Genomic DNA, 25366 nt, shown 5'->3' with positions numbered 1-25366 from the left:
GATGAGACATAAATCAAGGAACCTCAAACATTTAAGTAATTTCTAGTGCATGCATGAGCTCCATTATGAACACTTTCTAGAGAATGTATCTTGTTTTTTTCTCCTGTAGAAAACCTAATTTATACAAATGGAATGAATTTATATAAATTCTCTTGGTAGCATTATCATACAGGAAGCTGTGACCTCTGACAGACAGTGGCCTTGAGGAAAAGGTTTTAAATAAAACACTCAGTATATTTCAATGTGCCCTCTTCCAAAGAGGAATGTAACTCCTTCCAGTGAATCAGAAGAGATATTTCTAGAAGTATTAGTGCCAAAAGTACATAATAAGAATAGTGAAATACTGAATTATTTAAGTGAGTTGGATATTTGCCATTCACTAAAATGGGACTAAGGCTTCATTCATAACAAAGAAAAATGAAATGAAAAGTATAATCTTTCAATGTTCTAGAAGATTTCAGAACAAAATTTAAGCATTCTCTTTGGTCTTAAAAAGAAATAGGTTCTCTTAAAAAAAAAAGCTGTTATAAAATATATGCCTATTAAATATATAATTATACCAAGTTATAATATATTACATACAATGCATTGTACATTCTGACCACATAATAATAATGCATCATAGCAACATCTATGCTGTTTGCATATTTATAAATATAGTATATATTGCTAAAACACAGTGTTTGTTGAAGCAATCTATCAAATTTTTCTGTTTCTTATGAAAACTCAGTAAGAATCAAAAGAAGAATTGTGAATAAAAAGGAAATAATTTGTTGCCATTTTCTGCCTAATTTTTAACATCACAGAGATGACTTCTTTAAACATAGGTGACGTCTTTTAGGATAGTGGTTTGTAGAGTTCTAAAACCTGAACTTGCAACAAATACACATGTGGCTATCTATAGTTCACTGCACAAACTTTTTTTCAGGGACTTCAAGCGAAGTTCTAAAATATTTTCTGGCTTTTTGATAGGAAAAGAGAGGTTGCTGAGCTCTAGCCCTGATTTAAGTCACCAGTTAGGCAACTCTGCAGCAGACTTTTTCCAGAATCTGTCCTTAATGTCCCATAGAATTAGACATTTCAAAACATAATGCTAGGAAAAAGGGGCAGAAAAGGCTCCAAAGTCCCTGTGATACTCCTGTGTATAGGAAGAGAGTGAGTTCTGATCTCAAAATTTGTAAGATTATATGGATTTTCGCAATATGAACCTGAATTTGGGACTAATGAGTTAGTGGCAAAAAATAATTTTGTATGCATCTTAAAATAAGAGAAGAAAGCCCATTTACCTGGTGGCAAGGATTGCTATCATAGGAGACACCCTGTCAAAAACCAACCAGACAAAAAAGTAAATGCCATTTTTCTTGCAAAGTAGTTTCCTTACAATTTCCTATGTGAGAATTAGTGTTACAAAATTCAACATCTAACTTTACAGAAAGTGAGTTTAATTTTATTTAACCTTTTAAGTGTGTGGCTTTACCCTCTGCCACTCTCATACCCCCACACAAGCATCAAGACACATTCAAACAGATGATCAAAGGAATACTTGTGAGCCACATGGAAAGCGGTAGGTTGGTAATTGATGTATCTCTGTATCATCCCTTGATTGGGATGATCTCTTGATCTCCACTTGATTGGTAAAGATGTTTGTGGGTTTTTTTTGGAAGTAACTGTTACTGTTGGGTGACCTTCTATGTAAATGTGGCCATCAATCTTTTGCTAGATTCACCACCATGAGTTTTAGGCAAAGTTTCTGCTCAGAGCCATTCATTTGCCTGTTCTGGGTACATTTTGTGATAAGAGGATGAGGTACATACACAGAAATGGTTCTACCCTTGTTGTGACCCTCCCATATTACAGTACAGGTCTTCTCTTGATAAGTCAACCTGTGACACAGCTTGGTGGAAATAACACATTCTTCAGTGTTTATCACTTCCATTGCTGGTAATGGTGTCCTTGTACTGCTCTTATGATGCTTTTGGAGGCATTTCCATTCATGTCTAACTTACATGAATCATAACATTTCTGCTAAATACTACTTAAAAATGTCTTTATCTATGATTATCTTTCATTCTGGTTGCTTTGCTCAATATATTTATTTAAATGTAGATTTACTATTGGCCTCATCCATAATCCTTTCCCCTGGGATCTCATCACTGAATACATTGTTTTTACACCACTATAGACATAGACAAGTTGAAATGGAACCAGGATGAAAACTACTAATGTAGTTATTGCTCCATTTGAGCCACTCTCTATTCCTGTTCTTTTCTATAGAAAATAAATGGAGCAACATCCAAAAATTCCAAAGCAAAGACTTTTAAAATTAATCTGTCTGCTCATTAAGCAGACAGATTAATCGCTTATTTGTTTTCCATATGTAACTCTGAATGGGAGCAGCCATTTCATATTCATTACAATGGCCAACAATAGCTACCTTTCTTGACCTCTGTGATAGATAAGTTCATGTAACAATGAAAACAATAGATTTCAAACTACAAAAAGTATAAAATTATTAAAAACATGTTAGTATTGCAAAGAAAGCGGGGTCTAGTTTTCAAATAGTTTGGAGAGAAAATCTTACTTGTCCACAACCACTGCTGCCAAAATAAGCTGCAGATCCACCCTGCTGGGGAAAAGAAAAAGAGCAGCTCATGATCCAAATATTCTCATTTGAAACATTTTCAAAGGCTTTAGCTGCCAGGCTGCTTCAAGGGTCAAAGACCAACTATATCCAACTGTGCATTATTTGGTAAAATACTAAAATGCATCAGAAAGCTGAGAGCTGAATGCACTCCTTTCTACAGGGAAAAGTGCAGCTCAGTGAACATATTGTTGCCAGAGCAATATGAAAAAGGGTTCACAGGACTTAATTCTAATCTATTATTTCAAGTTAGAAACCACTGGATGCTCAATACATACATGGGAACATCACATACATGTTGTATAACGACTAACAATTGACTGATGCTTACCTGTCCATAGGAACTGCCACCTTGAGGCTGAGAGCCCTGTAAGAAAGGTACAGAGCCATTTGTAAAAAGAACTCTGTAAGTTTAGTCCCAGCACAGCAGAATCACAGAACACCAGAGAGACAAGCCTGTTTCCATGAAAGGTTCTTCTCTACTATGTTACTTGCCCTGTAAGAAAGGTACAGAGTCATTTGTAAAAAGAGCTGTGTAAGTTTAGTCCCAGCACAGCAGAAGCAGAATCACAGAACACCAGAGAGACAAGCCTGTTTCCATGAAAGGTTCTTCTCTACTATGTTACTTTCCCCCTCATGTGTGTTTCAGTGGCACAAACAAATTCAAGGACCACGCAGAAACACTGAGAAGGAAAAAAAAACACCCATGCCCCAAAGCCCATTTACAGGACAGGCTCCTACAGAAAAGCTCAAGACAAAGTCTCACCTGGCCATAGGACTGGCTGCCTTGAAGCAGAATCACAGAACACCAGAGAGACAAGCCTGTTTCCATGAAAGGTTCTTCTCTACTATGTTACTTTTTTTCTCATGGTGTTTCAGTGGCAAAATAAATTCAAGGACCACTCAGAAACACTGAGAAGGAAAAAACCCACCCATGCCCCAAAGCCCATTTACAGGACAGGCTCCTACAGAAAAGCTCAAGACAAAGCAGCAACAAAATCTCACCTGGCCATAGGACTGGCTGCCTTGGGAACCCTTTAAATAAAGAGAAGATAATTACCACCTTGACAAGGAGGCATGATATCTTTGGAAATAACAGCTGCATGTGGGATTCCCTAAAAGGTTTCTTCCTTTTAGGGAAGAAAAGGACACAGAACCGTGTGCTAACAGCTGTGCAATCACATTGTCTTATTCTCAGCAGAAGCCATGGCCCAAATTGAGGCACAGACTGCCAGGGGAAACATCACTCTCAAAAGTCTTCCCATCATGCCAGTCACAGAGAGACCAGTGAAGAACTCTCTACAGAGCAGCCAGTTTGCTTACCTGGCCATAGGAGCTGCTGCTGCTGCTGCCTGAGAAACTTGGTCCACCCTAAGACAAGGACACCTTTTGGTTACTTCCCTTTCAGTAAGGGGTCCAGCCTGCATTAGCAACAGCAGCAAGCAACTACATCCTAAAGCCATGCAGGGCAGAATGCAGAGCCAGGCATCTCCTGGCTCTCCTGAGGTGCTGAGTGGGATGATTTCACACACTGGGACTCCCGATCAACCAGTAGCAGGTGCATACACATTGAGTGTCAATAGACACTTTCAGAGAAAATGTCCTTTAAAGTTCAGATTCTGAGGGTTTGCTAATTGCCTTTATAGTGCTATTTCTGAAATGCTCTATTCTTACTGGTGACTGGATGATGCTTACCTGGCCATAGGAACTGCCACCTTGAGGTCTGTAGCCCTGCAAGGAAGGTAAGAATTCATTTGTAGACAAAGCTATATTGTCTTAGTACAGCAGCAACAGAAAAGTCCATTTCCTCTTAAAGTTCCTCTGTACTATGCTCTTTTTTCCTTCATAGTATTTCAGTGGTACAAACCAAACTCATGGAGCACTCAAAATGTTCAGGAAGGTAAGAAAACAGGCTCCTATGAAAAAGCTCAACATATTTCAGCAAAACATCTCACCTGACCATAGGACTGGCTGCCTTGGGAACCCTATAAATAAAGAGAAGATAATTACCACCTTGACAAGGAGGCGTTATATCATTGGAAATAACAGCTGCATATAGGACTCCCTAAAAGGTTTCTTCCTCTTAGGCAAGAAAAGGACACAGAGCAGTGTGCTAAAACCTGTGCAATTGTGCAGCACATTGTCTTATTCTCAGCAGAAGCCATGGCCCAAATTGAGGCACAGACTGCCAGGGGAAACATCACTCTCAAAAGTCTTCCAGTCATGCCAGTCACAGAGAGACCAGTGAAGAACTTTCTACAGAGCAGCCAGTTTGCTTACCTGGCCATAGGAGCTGCTGCTGCTGCTGCCTGAGAAACCTGGTCCACCCTAAGACAAGGACACCTTTTGGTTACTTCCCTTTCAGTAAGGGGTCCAGCCTGCATTAGCAACAGCAGCAAGCAACTACATCCTAAAGCCATGCAGGGCAGAATGCAGAGCCAGGCATCTCCTGGCTCTCCTGAGGTGCTGAGTGGGATGATTTCACACACTGGGACTCCCGATCAACCAGTAGCACATGCATACACATTGAATGTGAACAGTCACTTTCAGAGAAAATGTCCTTTAAAGTTCAGATTCTGAGGGTTTGCTAATTGCCTTTATAGTGCTATTTCTGAAATGCTCTATTCTTACTGGTGACTGGATGGCCATAGGAACTGCCACCTTGAGGTCTGTAGCCCTGCAAGGAAGGTAAGAATTCATTTGTAGACAAAGCTATATTGTCTTAGTACAGCAGCAACAGAAAAGTCCATTTCCTCTTAAAGTTCCTCTGTACTATGCTCCACCTTGAGGTCTGTAGCCCTGCAAGGAAGGTAAGAATTCATTTGTAAACAAAGCTATATTGTCTTAGTATAGCAGCAACAGAAAAGTCCATTTCCTCGTAAAGTTCCTCTGGACTATGTTCATTTTTTCCTTCATAGTATTTCAGTGGTACAAACCAAACTCATGGAGCACTCAAAATGTTCAGGAAGGTAAGAAAACAGGCTCCTATGAAAAAGCTCAACATATTTCAGCAAAACATCTCACCTGACCATAGGACTGGCTGCCTTGGGAACCCTAAAAATAAAGAGAAGATAATTACCACCTTGACAAGGAGCCTTTTTTAAAGAGCATGATGTTTATAAGAATCCAGCTGTCTGGGGATTTCCCAAAAAGCACAAAAGAGACAGAGCAGTATGCTAATAGCCCTGCAATAGATTGTCCTATTCTCATCAGAAGCCATGACTGCCAACCTTGTGCATATTGAATACTCTTGATGTTGAGTAGTGGCCTCCCTGTGGCCCTGATCCCTAAATCCCATACCTACCATTTTGAAAGAGTTTTCTTGTTGCATGAGTGCTGCAGAGAATATTGATGGACTTTTGCATCTCTCCTACCCCCAGCCCCCAAGAGAAGGAAGACCTAAAGAGCCTTCAAACTTGAGTTCATACTATATTTTCAAGTTTTAGTTTACAATAATTTATGGTGCCTCTGTGTGAGTATTTTCTAGAATTCCCTCACTTTTTATCTTTTTTTTTCCACACAAGTAGCTTTATCTTCATGGCTTTAAGCAATGCTGGAAGACACTGCACATAGTTCCACGATTATGATTTTTCATCATTCTTGATATGGCTAAGCAACTACCCTTTACAACTTTTGGAATTTGAGGTCTAATATGCATGGGCTCTGAATCTATCAGTGTGGGCTGATGGTGTGGTAATGAGCCTCGAATCACTTCCTCTCAGGTCTTTGATCCTTGTGCTCTGAGTGGAATACACTCATTCATGCCAACCCAGCACACATGGAAATGCATTTGTGAGCATCACAAACAAAATCATTAGAATACCAGTATCAGATGGTATTTTCATGAACAAAAGCCTGGGAAATAGAAATACCTGGACCTGTAAAATCCATTTTTAAATTCAGAAAATAATTTGTTTGTAAGTTGTGCTGCTTATCAGATGGTATTTTCATGAACAAAAGCCTGGGAAATAGAAATACCTGCACCTGTGAAATCCATTTTTAAATGCAGAAAGTTGTAAGTTGTGCTGCCCCTGTTTTAGGGAAGTCTGTAGGAATATTTATAACACTTTTACAGTTTACTTACCTGAAAATAAGTACTGCTGCTGGTTTGCTGTTTTTGTCCACTCTACACATGAACAACAACAAAAAAAAAAGTTATTTATTTTTAAGAGGAATTGCTTATGCACTAACCCATTTCAAGATGCAATTCTGTCCTCCTGTCTACTAAACAATTGAAGACTACGAAGTTTATTACACCTTTTCTTACTTTATGTCATCTTCACATGCTAAAAAATGTATATAAGAATCCTACTCAAATGAAGTGTTAAAAGTATTTATATATCTTGATATGATTTTCTTAATGAAAATTAATTGTATAATACATCTTTGTGTCATATTATGGTATTTGAAGTAAGTTAAAATAATTCTGCCTTTCAAATGTACCTCACAAATTGCCTTAAACCCATATCTATTTGTATTCATATTATGCATTATTTTTTCATTAATAAGCACAACAAACTTTTGACAAAGGCTTTGTCAAAACAAAAATTGAAAAATCCACAGTTAAAATTGACATAAGGAAAAGCCACTGCAAAAAATATTTTGATTTCCAGAAAATATTTAAATTATGAGAGGAATAAAATATTTTTTATATTTACACACTGAAAACAGTTAACCTGCATAATCAAAACACTGTATATTTTAAGTCAGAAATAAAATAACAAGGAAATCTTATTCCTTTATTTGCCAGCACTCATCGCTAGTCATGGAAGAAAATAATGCTACACATTTTGAAATCAATGGTTTTGGAAAGACAAATTTCAGCTGGGGTAACCTGCTACTGATCTTCCAATAAAAGTGAGAATTTGTTGTCATAATCTGATGGACTGGCATCCAGTGGACTGACTAGCCATTAACAGTGGGATGGATGCTAAAATGACAAAGAACCCAGAAAAATATGTCTGAATGATATTCATAATATTTTAAAGCATGCTTGTAGTGTGATTAGACTGCAAACAATTTTCCAAATGCCTGGTTATCAAGAAGCAACACTACAAATACAACAGTTCACCTAGGCATTAACAGCAGGATTTTAAAAATGTAATTCTGAATGGATGTTTCCATTAAAAAATGGACCGTTTAAATGAAAATGAATTGTGCAGGTTGCAATTTATATTTGATGTGATACTGAGTAACATTCAAGCTTTAGTTTTTCCAAATGCCTGGTTATCAAGAAGCAACACTACAAATACAACAGTTCACCTAGGCATTAACATCAGGATTTTAAAAATGTAATTCTGAACGGATGTTTCCATTTAAAAAATGGACTGTTTAAATGAAAATGAACTGTGCAGGCTGCAATTTATATTTGATGTGATACTGAGTAACATTCAAGCTTTAGAATTCCATCCTCCTTCCTGAGCAGACCGAGATGGTCAAATGTTGCCAATTTAGAGAGCTCAATAGAATTTGCATACAGAGGTTTAAAATTTTTTTACATGTAGGAAACAGCTGCAATAGTCTTTATGCAGTAACCAGCTAAGATATCCCCTTTGCTCTAGTCACAGAAATGCCCTAATCCACCACTGTAGTTCATGACCATCTAAGATATCTCTAAGTTATCCACACTTATATGTTCCCTAAGAGAGGAATTATTACTTAGTTTACTAAGGCAAATCTTCATTTAAAACTCAAGTGTAATGGAGAAAAAATGTCTACCTGTACTATGATCCTTGTAGCAGAGCTTCCCAAACTCTGAAAAAAAAAATCCAGAAACAAAGAAACATAATATAGCACATCTAATTGACTGGTTTAATGCAATGCATTTAATCAGAAAATGCTAAGTTAGTATTTACTATTTATAAACTATTTACTCTGTGAGAATAAAGGGAAAGGTCATATGTGTGATGCACTGTGTACCAGTTCCCAACACCTAGCATTAAGATAGTTTATTCTCAGTTCTGAAGGTTTGGGGAGGCAGACTGACCCTACTAATTCTCTACTCTTACATCTTCTGTGGAGAGCAGCAGAGCACAGGTTATGTGCACAACTTTTTTGCACTACCAGTCAGCTTGGGGTTTCCAAATGTGGGGAGGGAAGCTGAGACATCATCACCCCTCCAGCCTGTCTCACTGTCACCTGCACTGCTCATACATCAACACACACAAATCCACTTCCTCACGAGGCATTTTTTTGCTGAATTCTGAGGCATGAGGGACAAATGTAAAAGAGCAGCACACACCATCCTGAGACAACTGGTTTGATCCCATAAGAACTATGATGATCCTAGGAATCAAAAGAAAAAGTATTCTTACCTGAGGGAAGGTGTGACGCTGCAAAGAAACAGAAAAATCTTTCATTATTTTGCACAAGGGCATGCCCAAACAGAATATTGTAGCAGAGAAAGGCAAAAAGGGCCCTTATCTTTCAGATGTAATTCATAGTGGAATGTGAAAGAATTATATAAAAAGGATTTCATAGAATAAATGCATCTTAACCTTTATTCAAGTTAGAACAACACATTCTATTAGAAATTCAACATATATAAAATATTTCATTATAAAAGCTCACTTCAAGCACCTGAAAGCTAAACTTAGTTTTAGTCCCAAGTAAGCAGACTGGAAAAGTAATAATTAAAAAGTGAGAATGGAAGTAAACTTGCAGAAGAAAATTTCAATAGAAACAGAAAATTAAAACTATTTGGGAACACAGAGACTGCATACATGGAGAGACCTGGTGTCTGCAGCTAATCCATTGTCTCTGCAAGTATTAACAGCAATCACAGAACCATGAGGTTTGTAGCTATCTTATAACACACCTTCCCTGAAGAGAACTATACACATAGGGTAAATCTTGCCTGCCAAAAAATGTCTCCAGGAATATTTCTGAAAATTAAAAACGTTGCTGTTTGAAAGCTTTTTGGGTTGAAGTTATTTGTAGGGAAAATGTGTATTGTAGAGAAAAAGAGCTTACCACAGGTGGAAAAGGGTTGCTGTTGGCGACGACCACAACCTGTGGAGAAACCAGAGGAAGCTATTTACTTACCATAAAGATTATTTATATATTACTAAATATGTCAGAAAAATGAAGAATACTAAAATTTGTAAATTTACAAACTCTGATAATAATGCTATGGAAGATCCCTCTTATAAAATGGCATTTTTATTTAAAAATTAATGCACATCACCAAGGTGCTGTTGGCGACGACCACAACCTGTGGAGAAACCAGAGGAAGCTATTTACTTACCATAAAGATTATTTATATATTACTAAATATGTCAGAAAAATGAAGAATACTAAAATTTGTAAATTTACAAACTCTGATAATAATGCTATGGAAGATCCTTCTTATAAAATGGCATTTTTATAAAAAAAATTAATGCACATCACCAAACAAAGAATTATATATATACACATAGTTTACACAAGAGTATAAGCAGATTAAAGATTTGCCCCAAACCACATGATGACACAGCTGTAGAGGAAGAAGCAGGATTTTCTGTTCTGTACCATATCTACATGCCTGTGCTGTGTGCCCTTTTTTGATCCTCAACTTTCTACCCCAAACTAGAACATCAATTTATTTTGTCTTTATTTAATATTATGATAAAAAATAAAAAAGACTTGATATTGAGTTCATTCAAAAAACCCCCAAAATAAGCCAAATAGAATAATAGTATCTTCTGCTGTGTTAATGTTCTCTCATTAGAAGCTCTCCCAGCCTCTAAGAACCAAATCAAATAATATGAATCAATCTGGCTTAAAACCTTGAAAAGTCTTGACTGAAATAACAGGAGTCACACCAAGTTATAACTGTAAGAATTTTTCCCTTTGAACAGAGTGCTTACCTTCTTACTGGAATCCGAGCTGCTTGCAGGGACAGACTGTAAAGAATACAGAATTCACTTGTTACTTAGGTAAATGTATGGCAAATTAACTACAGCACTATTCTCCACAAGAATATTGTACTAATATGATACCCATGAGGTACAAAACAAAGTAAGAGTCTGAAGAAAGTGAATGTATTGGCAGTTAATAAATTAACAGCTGCAATAAATCAACTGGTTTAACCTTCTTTAAAAAGCCCAATTATTTTGCTAGTTTTACAGAGTACTATATAAAAGCTGCAAATGTTTCATCAAATTGTAAGTATGTTTGTAGGAAAAAAATCTCTTGGTAGGAAAAAAAAATTAAACTCTTCTACCTTCATCCAAAAAACTAACCCAAAAGCAAAAAAAAAAACCCTTTAATTCTTAGTAACCATCAAACAAAGCACTGACTTTTGGAAAAGCATAGCAAAAGTAACTGGTGTCCCTTTATAGAATAAATATAATTGATTTTTGGTGGAAAATAGAAATAGGGATACAGAAACAAACACCAAATATGTCATTTATCAGATGAAGATATTTCCAGGTATGATCACTACTAAATCATTTGAAGAAAATTTTCCTTTATCCCCTTCCACAAATTTAATTATTGTTTGGAAAATTTAGGCATAACTGCCTAGATTTTGAATACCTTAGGAAGCTAAAAAGATGTTGAAAAATACAGTTACCTGACCATAAGTAAGACCACTGCCGGATAAGGATGCACTCTAAAATAAAAAATGTAAATCAGGTATTTATTTATACAATAATTTACTAATTATTAATTTTTTTCACGTGAAAAAGAATTAAATGAGAGGGACAATAGAAATTCCTCTACTAATTAAAGAATTAATATGCAAAGATTATAAAGAATCTCTAATAATATTCCAAAATATGCAATATCCAAAGACAATAATTTTACCTGATAAAAAACATTGCACAGTAAGAATTCTAACATTTTAGTAGGGAAACAAATTAAGAGTTTCTAATAGGTGATATTGTGTATCACCAATGTGTATATATACACCTTAAAACATAAATTATTAGGCTGTGAACTGTCAGTGTAATACCTTTTAATTCTGGGGGAATTAATATGCAAAGATTATAAAGAATCTCTAATAATATTCCAAAATATGCAATATACAAAGACAATAATTTTACCTGATAAAAAGCGTTACGCACTAAGAATTCTGACATTTTAATAGGGAAACAAATTAAGAGTTTTTAATAGGTGATATTATGTATCACTTATGTGTACATACACACCTTAAATTATTAGGCTTTGAACTGTCAGTGTAACACCTTTTAATTTTGGGATTTAATTTCAGAACAATACCTCAAGCTAACACTATTTTCCTGAATATATTTAGGAAGACTTCAATAGCTCTACAGAACAGAATCAAATGCAATTTTCAATAAGCAGATGAGTTAAGAAGCATAGTAGGAGAAAATCAGTAAAAACATATATAACCAGCTTACATCTCTGCAGGCTTGTAGGCCATATGCACCAGCAGCACCTCCCTAAGACAAAAAATAAACCAGTTATTTCTCATCAGTATTTCTATTTGTAGCAGAGACACCCACATGAACATTCATTAAATAATGCCATTGAAAGCTAGGAGTTACTATGAATATAGTTATGCTATATTCATAGCTGGTGACGTAAAAATAGTACTTACGGGGCCACATCCACTCTTGCTTATTGTGTAGACTACTCCACCCTGAAATAAAAACAGAAGTAAATTATTTCCATATAAAAAACTCAAATGGACAAGGGAGAAAAAACCCAATGCCATGCTATTTATGACATGAAAAGCTGTGCAGCTGACAGTGTGTATGTGCAAGCAAGGATAAGCAAATAAAGAGGTTACCAGTTCACTGGCCCTGCCTGTAATAATTCTAATTTAGTGTGAGACATCATCTGTATTTCATATAAGTTTCATCAGCTTTGTCGCTGGTCATGAAATCTTTCAAAATGTTACTGAATGGCCCATATTTTATGAAAAAATTAATAACTTCAAGTAGTTATATGACAAGATGAGAAACTCAATTCTTAGAAAAGAATATGTATTATATATTAAAAAATACAAGGAAGAAAACCAGATTTTAGCATATGTATCAAAATAATTTGCATTACCCTGCATCTGGTAATTCATTAAAAGCAGTAAAGATTGAAGAAATGGAATGTTACCAGATAATTCACTAATAAACATAACCACTAATAAGTAGTAAGCAATACATCCTTGATAACCTCAGTTCAATAAACTGGAGACTCACCAGAAAGTATCTAAGAGTCAAAGAGAAAATAGGCACATTAATGGTAGTGGAGATCATCAACTAAAACCCAAGTATACATTGCTGTGATGAATGAAGTGAAAGTGGTGACAATGCAGACATGCATACCCCAGAACTTTAAAAAGGCCAACTAGACAGTGATAGCCCCAGATTTTCAGCTGCAAAGATAGCCTGGTGTTAAAAGCAATACAGACATGAAACTGGAGCAAGCTATTGAGTTCAAGAGAGTGGAGGTAGTTGAACTCAGCCCAGGTACAAACACTGGATAAACACCTCTGCCATTCTGACTTAACTAGTAGAGCAGATATTTCAGTACAGCATTAAATCACCTCACATTATAGAATTTTAATAATTCAGCATTACTGAAGGAAAACATACAAATGCTGGAATTGAGGACTCATACCTGACTGCCTGAATAGCTGCTCTGAGAAGAACTGGAAGGTCCAACCTGAAAAGAAACCAGACTGGTATTTATTATCTTGCTGAAAAATCATTTTAAGTGATTTTCAGGAAAGAAAGTTCTACTTGGTGGGAAAAGGAAGAACCCACAAAGTAGTTTTCTACTACTCAATCCCACCAATACTATTAAAATTATTTCAGAGATCTTTCAAGACAAATAATCAAAACTGTGCCAATCCAGCTGTTATAAACAACATAATTCTGCTGCTTGCAGATACAAATCCTTTTGTATCTGACCTCACACACTTGATGTCCATCATTGAGGAGGAGATCTACACCACCACAATCATTAAAAATCAGATGAAAGCTTTTTATTTATATGATTATGTAATCATTAACATATTTGCTGTAAAAAAGCAAAGAAGGAAAATAAGCTTCTTCACTGAGCTGCCAGTGAAATTTTTCAAACAAAAAAATCAAATAGCTATATTTTATATCTAGATGATGATTTGCAGAAGGCAAGTAAATAAGTGATCTTGAACAGCAAAAAACCAATAAGAATAAAGAGTGAAAAGAGAAAATAGAAAACTTATATTATAGAGCTACTACAGATTAGCAGAGAAAATCTGTGGAAGGAAATGGTAATGAGGCTGACAACCCTTTAGACAGTTTTGGATTTTTAATCAACAAAGACAAACTAACAAAAAGAAAATGAAATTGAGTTACAAGGGGGATAAAGACATGTCTAAAAGCAAGTTTTGAGTAGGCCTTGAGATCTTGGGTACTTAGCAGGATGGCAATGCCATATTTAGACATTTAGAAGGCATATTTACCATGATGCATCGGCCTGTTGAGTAAGTCCCTCCACGCTGCAAGAGAATACAGGCCCCAGTTACTATTTAGTGACTGGTGTAAAAATATCAAATTACTTTAAACAGGAAATCAACTGAATTCACATTGATGGTCTGAGTGAAGAAATCAAGTGTTTAATTGCTGACAATATATTACACATTTTAATAATCTAATCTGCAAACTAATGTTAACTAATTAAAAATAAAAATACATTCAAAACTGAATAAAACAATGAAAGCATAAATGACATCTTGCTAGGAAAGTAATTTGAATGGTACAATAGAATCTTAATGCTACAAGCATGAAACAACTGGACCAGTAGGATAAGAACTCTAAAACTGGAAGGTGGGAAATTGAATAAAAATTGCTCTTACCTTGTTACATTCTAATTCAATCATAAGCTGTGGGGAAAAAAACCAAAAGAGGAAGCATTACAAAATTATTCACTAGAAAAAAGCCCCTGGCTTATTATAGGAAACAGAAAATACACTTGGTGAAGTGAGAGATTTAAGGCAGGTGTTCACTCTTGGTTACATCACAAGTTCACATAAATCATTGCTGCTGCAGTCCAATACAGTAGATTTGAGGAGGCTCTCTATTCTGGAGCTGCCAATGTTTAACATGTTTCATATAAGCATAATTATTGTCAAAAAAATGTTACCAACTCCTTTCAAGAATGTGCTACTGTTGCAGTTCTCAGGGGTTGAGGCAGCAGTTAAGAATAGCACTGTACTTCAGAAGTACAGTACAATTCTATAACCAATTTTATTATCTTTTTTTTTATTTAAGACATGGATTGTTTTGATAAATAGATTATTACTTTCCTCATTTCTGTAGGAGAAAAAGAGTATTAACTTTATTTTTTAATAATTTTTATAAGAGAATTAGGCAGTTAAATTAAAATTATTGAAAACATCTAATGATTTTGCCTTAGTTAATGAATAAACAAGTGTATATCTTGTATAAAGCCAAAGATACTTTAATTACTGTATTAATTTCTATAATTCAAATACATTAAAACATACCTTCCTTTTACTTTTTCCTGTTGCATTAACTGACGCAGAATTCATAGGTGTGAGAGTTTTGCTTTGAATTCCAACCCAAAAGTTCTCTAGATTTTGAACAACAGTTGCACTAGAGAGAAAACAAAATCATTTATCTTCTATCAAAATATTTCAATATAAAATACTAATAAACTCTTGTCCCCCGTTTCCCTCAGCCAAGAATATCTGCTGGGTTCTGGTTTTAAGTGTTTGCAGTGCAAGTTTCACAGAATACTTTTCTTTGTAGTGGCTTGTATTATCATCCAGCGTAACTTTGAAGATAACTAAAACAAATTAAAAATACTAATAAACTCTTGTCCCCCGTTTCCCTCAGCCAAGAATATCCGCTGGGTTCTGGTTTTAAGTTTCACAGAATACTTTTCCTTGAAGTGGCTTGTATTATCATCCAGCATAACTTTGAAGATAACTAAAACAAATGCTGAGGGATAGACATTGCCTGAAGAGGGATAGCAGAAGAGAGATAGACACTGCTTGAAGAAGCACTGACGCCAGTGGGGAGCACTGGCTCAAATGTCCATAAGAATTGTCCCACACGCTCTGACGATCTGCATCTATGATGGTGAACTGATTCTCATGGCAATAACGAGTGCAAGCAATTGTGGTTTTGTATTCTTTTGTTTGTTCTTGGTATTCCTCAAGATTTAATGAAGCAAGGTAAAGATGGCCCTATCGTAAATCTGCACTTCAAACAATGCAAGCTATCAAATATTTAGGTATTTTCCAATATACTTCAAGCATACATTTTTAGGGTAGGTGGTGTTTTTACAAGGTTCACATCTGCAAAAGCTATCAAATATTTAGGTATTTTCCAATATACTTCAAGCATACATTTTTTAGGGTAGGTGGTATTTTTACAAGGTTCGCATCTGCAAGAAATGTAGCATCAAAAGTAGGCTAAATCCATCTTCTGCTGTTTTCAGAAATTAGTTCATAGGTCATACACTTATTCTAAAATTTATATTAGAAGAATTTACATCAAATTACTATCGTGCCACTGTTCAAAATGAAGAAAGGTACAACTGAATAGGTCTGAATTTCTTTTTTTCAGGGAAGGAGTTACATTCATATTTTGTTGCTGTTGTAATTAAAGAATTCAAAGTGTAAAAAAAGGCTACTCGAAGATCCATTAATAACATTATGGCATCAAAAGTAGGCTAAATCCATCTTCTGATGTTTTCAGAAATTAGTTCATAGGCCATACACTTATTCTAAAATTTATAATAGAAGAATTTACATCAAATTACTATTCTGCCACTGTTAAAAATGAAGAAAGGTACAACTGAATAGGTCTGAATTTCTTTTTTTTAGGGAAGGAGTTACATTAATATTTTGTTGCTGTTGTAATTAAGGAATTCAAAGTGTAAAAAATGGCTACTGGAAGATCCATTAATAACATTATACTTAATGGAATTATTTACATATATTAAGATCCTTAGGACATTAACTTTTACAACTATATCTTGAAATGGAAATAATTTAATTAACACAGTGTGAAGTTATGACAAACTATGAAAAAAACTACGTTGGACAAGAATATCTCAAACAGCAACACAGGTCTATCTCAACAGAAAAAGAAAATTTCAAGGCCATTATGCTTAATGGAATTATTTACATATATTAAGATCCTTAGGACATTAACTTTTACAACTATATCTTGAAATGGAAATAATTTAATGAACACAGTGTGAAGTTACGGCAAACTATGAAAAAACTATGTTGGACAAGAATATCTCAAGCAGCAATACAGGTCTATCTCAACAGAGAAAGAAATTTCAGGGCAAAAAAACCCCAACGAACAACTACTTACATAAATTGAAGCTCTCTAACATCATGTGGAGCAATCCATGTTGTTGTAATCTTCTGTTTCACATCTGAATTTGCATTACTTACTGCTGAATTCTGCAATTAAAAAGAAATAAATATAATTATTTAAATTGTAAGAGTGATTTTAGCTATATTATTACAGAAACTGTCTCTACTACAACAGGTAAGATAACACTGATGCCCTGCTACAAAGAGCCAGAGAATTTTTACATTAGGTTCATACTACATATGATATGAATACATATTTCTTGAGAAAACCTAACCTTTTAAACTCTATTGAAAAAATAGCTTTGCTGTATAAAAATGATCCCTACTTCTATAATTTTAAAGAAACCCAAGCTCCAGTAAGGATTCCAGAGACGACACACATACCGTCATGTTATGACATTCCAAGCCTTTAGTGTTTGGATCTGTAATTTTAAAAGTACCAACAGGAACATCTCCATCTATTTCTCGAGCTTGTAGATTAAATCCTTTAAATCCAGCATCTCCAAGTGCTTCTAGAGTTACTGTGAAAAGAGGCATTTTGAAAAATGTAAATTTCATATATCACCAAAACTGCTTAAATGTTTACCATGCAATTTGCTTCACTCCAAGGCACAAGATTGCATTGTGCATAATTCTGCACAGTGCAGAAATTACTTTAAGTCCTGTACAATTCTTAAAAAAAACCCATTTAAAATACCTTTCTTAATTATAAAGGGAATGGCAACAAAGGAAATAATGGAAAAAATTTGGAAAGGCACTTCTCTATAAAGTAACATGGAATTAATGATTTACTGACAATTTCAAAAGGAATTCGGTCTACCAAATGAGCAGTGGCCCTGCTGTGAAGATGCTCCATCCAGGGCAATTTGGGATTAGAAAGATAAAAAAGGGGGTTTAGCCACAATAGCTCCACCTCATGCAATGTGATAAAATCTGGGATGCAGCTCTTAGAAGAGTGACTCAAAATGTATCACCCTTAAGTAGTCTCATACTGCGTCCTGAATTTTTATTTTCCTGTAGGATGACAGCGTGTGAAGGACTAATGAGGAGGATCCCTTTGTATTGCAGAGGCCTGATTCAACAGCAAACACTCAAATACAAAGTTAACAAGCAACTAATTATTAGTCCAGTTTGGCTAGCTGTCTTACTCAATTTTAATTTTGTCACAAAAAAAATTACAGCATAAAGTTAAGATATATTTATTAGATAAAGAAGAAAGAAAGAAAGAAAGAAAGAAAGAAAGAAAGAAAGAAAGAAAGAAAGAAAGAAAGCATTCTCAGTTAACAAGTATGTCCATATAGACATTAAATATAAAAAATAATAACATCTCAGGTATATATAAACAAGATTGAAGTAAAAAAAAATAAATATCTAGACTGAGAGAGAAATGGGGAGATTTTTAGGAAGATTGGTAATTCTGGAAGACACGGACAAAGATGTTATGTCATTCCAATTGTTTACCTTGGACTTCATTTCCTGGCTCAAAGTTATCAAAAGATACAGCAATAATATATGGTGGTGCAGATGTCTGTGGTTCAGCTTCATAGTTTGGTAACAGAGAATCACAATCAATTGAGGTGTTTGTCTGTGGAAAACCAAGGATTCCAGGCAAAAATATCCCACAGAACAAAACAACAAAGCAGGAGTGTCTCCTCATCTGTGGAACAAAAGACAATACAAGTCACAGGAACTTATTTTAAATAGTTGCCTTGTTTGGCAAATACCAGCTTTTCTCCAAGACAGGAAACAAACAAACCTAGAAAGCTGCCCTCTCTTTGCATTCATGTATTTTGAAGGAAACAATTAAAATACTTATATACACTGTCAGAAAAGTGCAATAAGTGACACAAATATTATAATTTAAAAATACTGAATTATTAATGGAAGATTAAATTTTGAGGTTACATGTCAGCAATCCATTAACAGCCATGTCTCCTGCATTACACCTTTGTACTAGAAAAGCCTTAAAACAAAGTTCCTCATTGTTGCACCAGCAAATTTAGCTCATCTCCTTGGCTATGCAAGAACTCAGAGGGAATCCTTGCTCTCTGTAGATATAACCATGATTAGCATGCTCTTCTTTGACTGCTTTCCCTACTCTCAATTGCAAGTGATGGTCAAGAAATCTAATTAAATGTCCTGGAGTACTCTTAAAGATTTTCAAAGTATTTTTTTCCTGAAGGACTTAACAAGAGATTTCTGCAAAGTCCTCTGGAACTACTAAACAGTTTAACAATACTAAATTACTACGGCATGCTTCCTATTAGTAAGAATAACTATAACCTGTAAATAAACTATAACTAGTACAGAAATTCACAAGAAATAACTAAGAGACAAGACTGAAGTCCAATTTTCCAGGACCGTCCATGAAGAAAAAATGTATTTTCTTTATAGTTCTCTTGCAATGATGGTAAACTGTTTCCAAGAAAGAAAGAAAACATTTCCCAAAAGTATTCTCAGGTGTTTAATATCAGATCTTTCAGCCTATGTCCAAAATCTAAATATTCAACTATAGCACTACATACTTAAAAGGCAATTACATCTTATGAACAACTCACTCTTCCAGTTACAAAATTGCTGATACAACAGTTCAATCTCCAGAAGTATTTAATAATGCTATTTTACATGCTGTCTGCTACAGGATTGCCTCATGTGACACAACAGACAGTAACAGAAAGAATGGAGGTATTTACTTGAGATTTTTTAAAGCATTTCAAACACAATGAAAGAGATATGCTCAATTTGTACCATCTACCCGTGTATCTTAATTCATGTATAATTGTGTAAGATCATTTGTTTTATATGTGCTAATGCAATAAATAACAGAAGCATCTGAAAGCAGGGGGAAAATACAGCTCTGAACGTTTATGTACTTAACTCTGAACTTCAACAACTTTTTAAAAAGCCACTGAGTCAACAAATAATAAGACAGGTGACTGTGAAATGTTGAAAGATTTCCAAGTAGGATGATGGAGGTTTGCATGGTGTCACAACTACTTAGAGCACAACCAGGAAAGTGATAGATGCAAGTTATCATGTCTTTAAAGCAGATGAAGACTGCACCTCTCCAAAGCCTCATCAAAGTGTCACTCTAATGGGATCCTGGTGAGCATCATGTTTTGGTATCAGCACTCTGGGCGCGGTTATCCAATCTCTTGTGACGATTTTGACGTGGCCCACCTCTAATTAAGTTTTAAATACAGCATGTGGGTGCTATTATATCAACAGATGTGGTAAACAGTGATTTAATATGAACCAGTCTGTGTGTTGTTGAAATCTGTCTGACTCATGGAGAGATGGAAAAAAAAGTTTGTTTCTAATGAGGTGTTTCATTTCAAAGCACAAAGTCCTAGTTTTGCTAGGATTGGAAAATTGTCTGGAACTGCACTCTGCCATGAAAGAAAGCCAGTCTGAAATATTTCCTCTTTTTCTTGCTAGAAAAGAGCCAGAAATACAAGTACAACGAGTTGAAACATGGCTGAGAAGCCTTCTCTTTGCATTAGCTCTCTGATTTAATAGTTCAAGAGGTATTCTATGAGTCTCATCATGTCATCTTTTGGAACTAGCTTTTAGATGAAAAAGAGAGATATTAGCATCTTAAAAAATTCCAAGTCCAGACTTCAGGCAGAAAACTTCCATGGGCTCTGAGTTCCAATACATAATCCATGCAATTATGTTACCTTGCATCACATATTTTACATTTTCCCCATGAAAAATGTAAAGAAACAAAAATTAAATATTTATAAAATAGAAGCATAGAGAATTCTGGCAAATAAATGTTATTTGCAGACTTCTAATTGGTTATAATGATGAAAAATTAACTATATCCTCAGTTCCTTCATCTGATGGGAAATTATAATTATTATTTTATCACAGATTCAAACCTTTCTCCCTGTGAGTCTATGTGGCCCTCACCTTAAGCTGCTACCTTAAGAATCCTATTCCATATTTAGTCTAACATGTCTTCAGGCCAACCATTAAATCCCTGCTAGTTAGCTACTGCGTTCAGTCTAGTGGACTCAGGAAGAGACACTTTGGTGGTTTGCTCCTCCAAAGCCTTGGGCAAACTTCTGAATGGAGGCAACAGTTGTTTTAAAAGCTTTTAAATATGGAGCATTTAATGAATATGATAAATACCTCTCCATAATTTGAAAAACACAGTCCTTGCAAGTCCATCCTGCCAACAGTTTAAGACTAGCTCCAGTATACCCCTTTCTATTCCCATTCTTTAGGAGTATTTTTCTCCTTCTTCTAGATGCTCCCGATGAGCCACAGACTTACTCTTTAGCCCTTGAGAATAAGCATTAGCAGTGAGTGTGCACCCTGTCCACCACATCCCCACAACACACCTTATCGACCAGGCGCTGGTGCGTGGGCATCCTCCGGTCCCTCTGTGGTCAGTGTGGAGGAGCTGCAGCCGGGCACTGCGGTGCCCAGCAAGATGAGACAGAGGAGGCAGAAGGCTCGGCCAATCCGTGCCGAGGCAGGAGCCAGCGTGGCCAATCAGGGCTGCCTGCATCTGCCCTGGAAATTGGGACACCACAGGTGGGACTGTCCTGCCCAGAGCTGGCGGTGACAACACCCTCCTCTCAGGTGAGTCACGCCCCTCTGACCTTTATCGAGGCATCTGGCACAGGCAGGGCTTCTGAAGGCTGGTAGCCTAAACCAGTATGTCGACTAAAATCAAAAGAATTATTCTATACAAAACCCCCTACTAACATTTCATAACAATTCCAGTAAAATATTCTATATTAGTCTCAATCTGTTACCACAGAGTATTATGCTGCTACTCTTTTACTTTTCTACTCCTTTTTCACAGTTGGAAAAGATTTGGAAATTCTATTGACTGTCATACTTCCAAGCATTTTCTTAGAGCAAAGAGTTAATGAGGCTGTTTCTTCCCATGCACCTTGTGGGGAGAATCTGAAGTTATTGCAACTGACTTGCACTCAAAACTAACATCTTCTTCAGAAGATTTTCACAAGGTCTCTACTGGAGACTGGGAGAAGTCCAAAAGCTGAATGACATAAAATAGAATAGAATAGAATAGAATAGAATAGAATAGAATAGAATAGAATAGAATAGAATAGAATAGAATAGAATAGAATAGAATAGAATAGAATAGAATAGAATAGAATAGAATAGAATAGAATAGAATAGAATAGAATAGAATAGAATAGAATAGAATATTTTCAGTTGGATGGGACCTACAATTATATGTCTAATTCATGCCTGTCCAAATGCCTCTAAAATACTGACAGGCCTGAGGCTTTGACCATCTCCCTAGGAAACCTGTTACAAGGCGTGATGAACCTCTCAGTAAAGAAATGCTTCCTAATATCCACTCTGAACCTCCCCCAGAACAGCTTTGAACCATTCCCACACATCCTATACTGGGCACCACGGAGAAGACATCAGCGCCTCCCTCTCCACTTCCCCTGCTCAGGAAGTTGTGGAGGTCAATGAGGTCACCACTCAGGCTCCTTTTCTCCAAACTAGACAAGCCCAAAATTCTTTGGTGTGCCTAACAGGACATTACTTTCAGCTCTTTGTTGACCTCCTCTGGACATTTTCAAGGACCTTAGCAATATGACAGACATTCCTATTTAATCAGGGAATTCAGTGAATCTATGAGTCTTTGGTTAATGGAAACCCTTGCACCAAGGACTGTTTATAAGAGCCTTCTTCAACTCCTTAATGTTCATTCATTTAAATGTATTTAAATTCAAAATGCTCATAACATTTTAAGAAAATTAGCTATTTTTAAGATTTAGTGCATTTAACTAACTGTATTCTCTTTCAGTTAATTACCTTTAATAAAGGAGTAGCATTTTATTTATATTGTTCCATTATTCCTATGTGCTGGTATCCATTGGGAAGGAGATCATAATCTTTCTTCTCTTACTATACCACCAAACTTACCATTAATACCAGTGTTATAAATAGCAGTACAAAATCATGCTGCACACCACAAATGCAATAGCATACCAGTAACACCATCAAATAAATTACATAGTAAAGCAATAACAAGTGCTCACACCAGAAACACATAACCAAAGAGATGGGATCTTGCAAATGTGTAATGCAAGACCTCCCTCACAACCAGCCAGAAGATACTGAGAGGTAACCAGAGGGATCAGAACTGTTTCTCCAGGCTACTCTGAGCAGCACTGAGCACTCCATGAATATTTGATTTGACAGTGAGATAGATAAATGTCAGGCAATGAATCGCTGTAATCTTGGTAATATGATTATAAAGAATATAGATAACACAAGCAATATGCTTTTGTTGGCTGTAGCACTAATAAAATACTACAGTGAATAAGCTGGTAAAGACTCAGACCATTAGTTTACAATGTGAGAGTTGTAAACGTGCGTCCCTCTTACACAACACTATGCTTGCAGTTCATTTCAAAGGAACAGTATTCCCACTGAATCAAACATAGGAGACTGATTCAGTATGAATTTACCTGTACTCTAAAATGCCAGTTCAAAAAATAAATAAAGTCTTTTTCAGGTCTACACACTTGAAAGGACAATTTTGAGATCATAATTTAAATACTAGTTGAACAAGTGGTAAACTCCCGACTCTAGTGAAACCATGATTACAAAGTTTGCTATGTGCTGAAACTCCTGTGCAGAACAACACTACACTGTGTGCCCATGGAATTCCCTGGTGCTTGGAATGCCTTCAATGCAAATTCCCGTGGGAATATTAGCCTCTTTTTTTTTTTTAGCTGTGATTGTATGTAGCCCATATGCAGTTAGCTGGTCTTTCTTTAAAATAATCACTTTTGATTTGTCCCACCGACAGTGGGCCAATTCATTTTAAGAAGAAGCCTGGGAGCATGGCAGAGAGGCCAGAGCCCAGAACACTGAAAGGAAGGGAATACCTACTGGGCAGTGGATGAAAATCTTAAAGGGTACATGATGGACACAGGGGAAGCCAGCTACTCACATAAGCAAAAGACTGTCTTCTTGAATAAAGGACTGCAAACCCTGGCAGAGTTTCCAGTACTACCTTGTTTCTAGTAAAATCTGTTTAAAATAAATCAGAGTGAACAGCCCACTTCCTTCCTCCTCACTGACATCAGGACCTCCAACCACTTTCATGACCCTCAACAGCTTTCTGCTTGCTCTCTACACCAGTGAGCCAAAGATGACTTTTAATCTGGCAGTTTATGCTGCACCTGTTGCCAATATACATATATAAATAATATGGTAAAATAGGTGAAGTTATTTTCATCAGGGTCTGGTATCCTTATCAAACTGCTTTGATGTTTCCCATAGGCAATAGATACACTCCTGAGTCTTGGCCTGGGCAGGAGAATTGGCAAACTCTTTGCTCAGATGCCTCACATGTGCTGGACACAATGAGTGTTGCAACAATAGCCGCTCCAAAATGATTTCACAGAAAATATACATAAAAAGTGCTCTTACAGATATGAAGTGCTGAGTTTGTAACAATCTATGTCTTTTGTTAAGTACTCCAAAGTGACTCTATGGAACAGTAAAAATGAGTGGGAAGGGAGGGAAAGAAACTTCATTTCTTCCAAGAACTATTTTTCACAGTCCTGAAAAAAATCACAACTATTTCTGAACATCCTTGACTCCTCCTATGTGCCAGGTGCCTTTCCAAGCTCTCCCTGTCCTTTCCTTTGTTTCCTCCTTGCTTCAACAGAGAAGGTCAAGAATAATCCCTACAAATGACAGAAATTAAATTGTTCTCCTGACATCTATTATGATCATTTGAGACATTTCTGTAATATTCCACATTTCATCAAATGAAAGCAGCTTTCTCAGTTTACAGTATTAGTGTGATAAGAGGATGTTATAATTGTATACTTTCTGTGTATAACTCCAGAGTACCCAACAGAAGTTATTTTCAAAAACATTCTAGTATAAATTTAGTGGTAAGGATTCCAAGGTGAATTATGATTAAATGAAAAGACACACTTATTTAGTCTTCCTTCAGAACCAGCATGTCTCCTGCCTTATACTAGCATGTCAATATTTACATCCTGTTTCCAAGGACTTAAAGTATTGCCACATTTTTTATTTATAAAGGAACATTTTGCTTCTCATGCTCAATAAATAGATTCCCATCTTGAAAATACACCAACATATCATATAGCAATATTACATATTGCTCAAAATAACACTAGATATAAATATGTTTTTATTCTTCAGAAAAAAAATGTTTAAAAAAATTGTAATACCAACTAAAATTTACATAGTATATTTTGCTCTCCCAAGGAAATATGTTAAATATCTTCTTGATAAACATTCAACTCTCTGATAATTCAGAAAACCCCATTTTTCTAGGGAAAAAAAAATGATGTGAAAATGATCCTTTCCTACATATTAAAAAATTTCAACTCCTTGTTGTCTTTAATTTCTTGTCTTCACTCATGTTAGCACTTTCCTGTCTGATTTGA

The 25366-nt window shown here is 35.8% G+C and overlaps 1 protein-coding gene across 1 annotated transcript; it reads right to left on the bottom strand.

The window, feature by feature from the left end:
* Positions 1 to 3128: 3128 nt before the first annotated feature.
* On the bottom strand, positions 3129 to 21307 carry LOC120506496. Its single transcript, XM_039718148.1, has 20 exons — positions 21278 to 21307; positions 18390 to 18585; positions 17313 to 17449; positions 16924 to 17015; positions 15078 to 15186; positions 14427 to 14453; positions 14034 to 14069; positions 13205 to 13249; positions 12186 to 12227; positions 11986 to 12027; positions 11196 to 11234; positions 10489 to 10524; positions 9614 to 9652; positions 8956 to 8973; positions 8360 to 8395; positions 6726 to 6767; positions 5666 to 5695; positions 4337 to 4372; positions 3965 to 4012; positions 3129 to 3137 (listed from the first exon to the last, which is right to left on the bottom strand). Exons 1-20 carry the CDS (start codon positions 21305 to 21307, stop codon positions 3129 to 3131), a joined length of 1089 nt encoding a protein of 362 aa, XP_039574082.1.
* Positions 21308 to 25366: the final 4059 nt, after the last annotated feature.

Source organism: Passer montanus, unplaced genomic scaffold (assembly GCF_014805655.1).
Source record: "Passer montanus isolate IOZ18808 unplaced genomic scaffold, ASM1480565v1 scaffold103, whole genome shotgun sequence".
In the NCBI taxonomy this organism is placed as follows: domain Eukaryota; kingdom Metazoa; phylum Chordata; class Aves; order Passeriformes; family Passeridae; genus Passer; species Passer montanus.
This window is presented reverse-complemented; position numbering and strand designations above follow the sequence as displayed.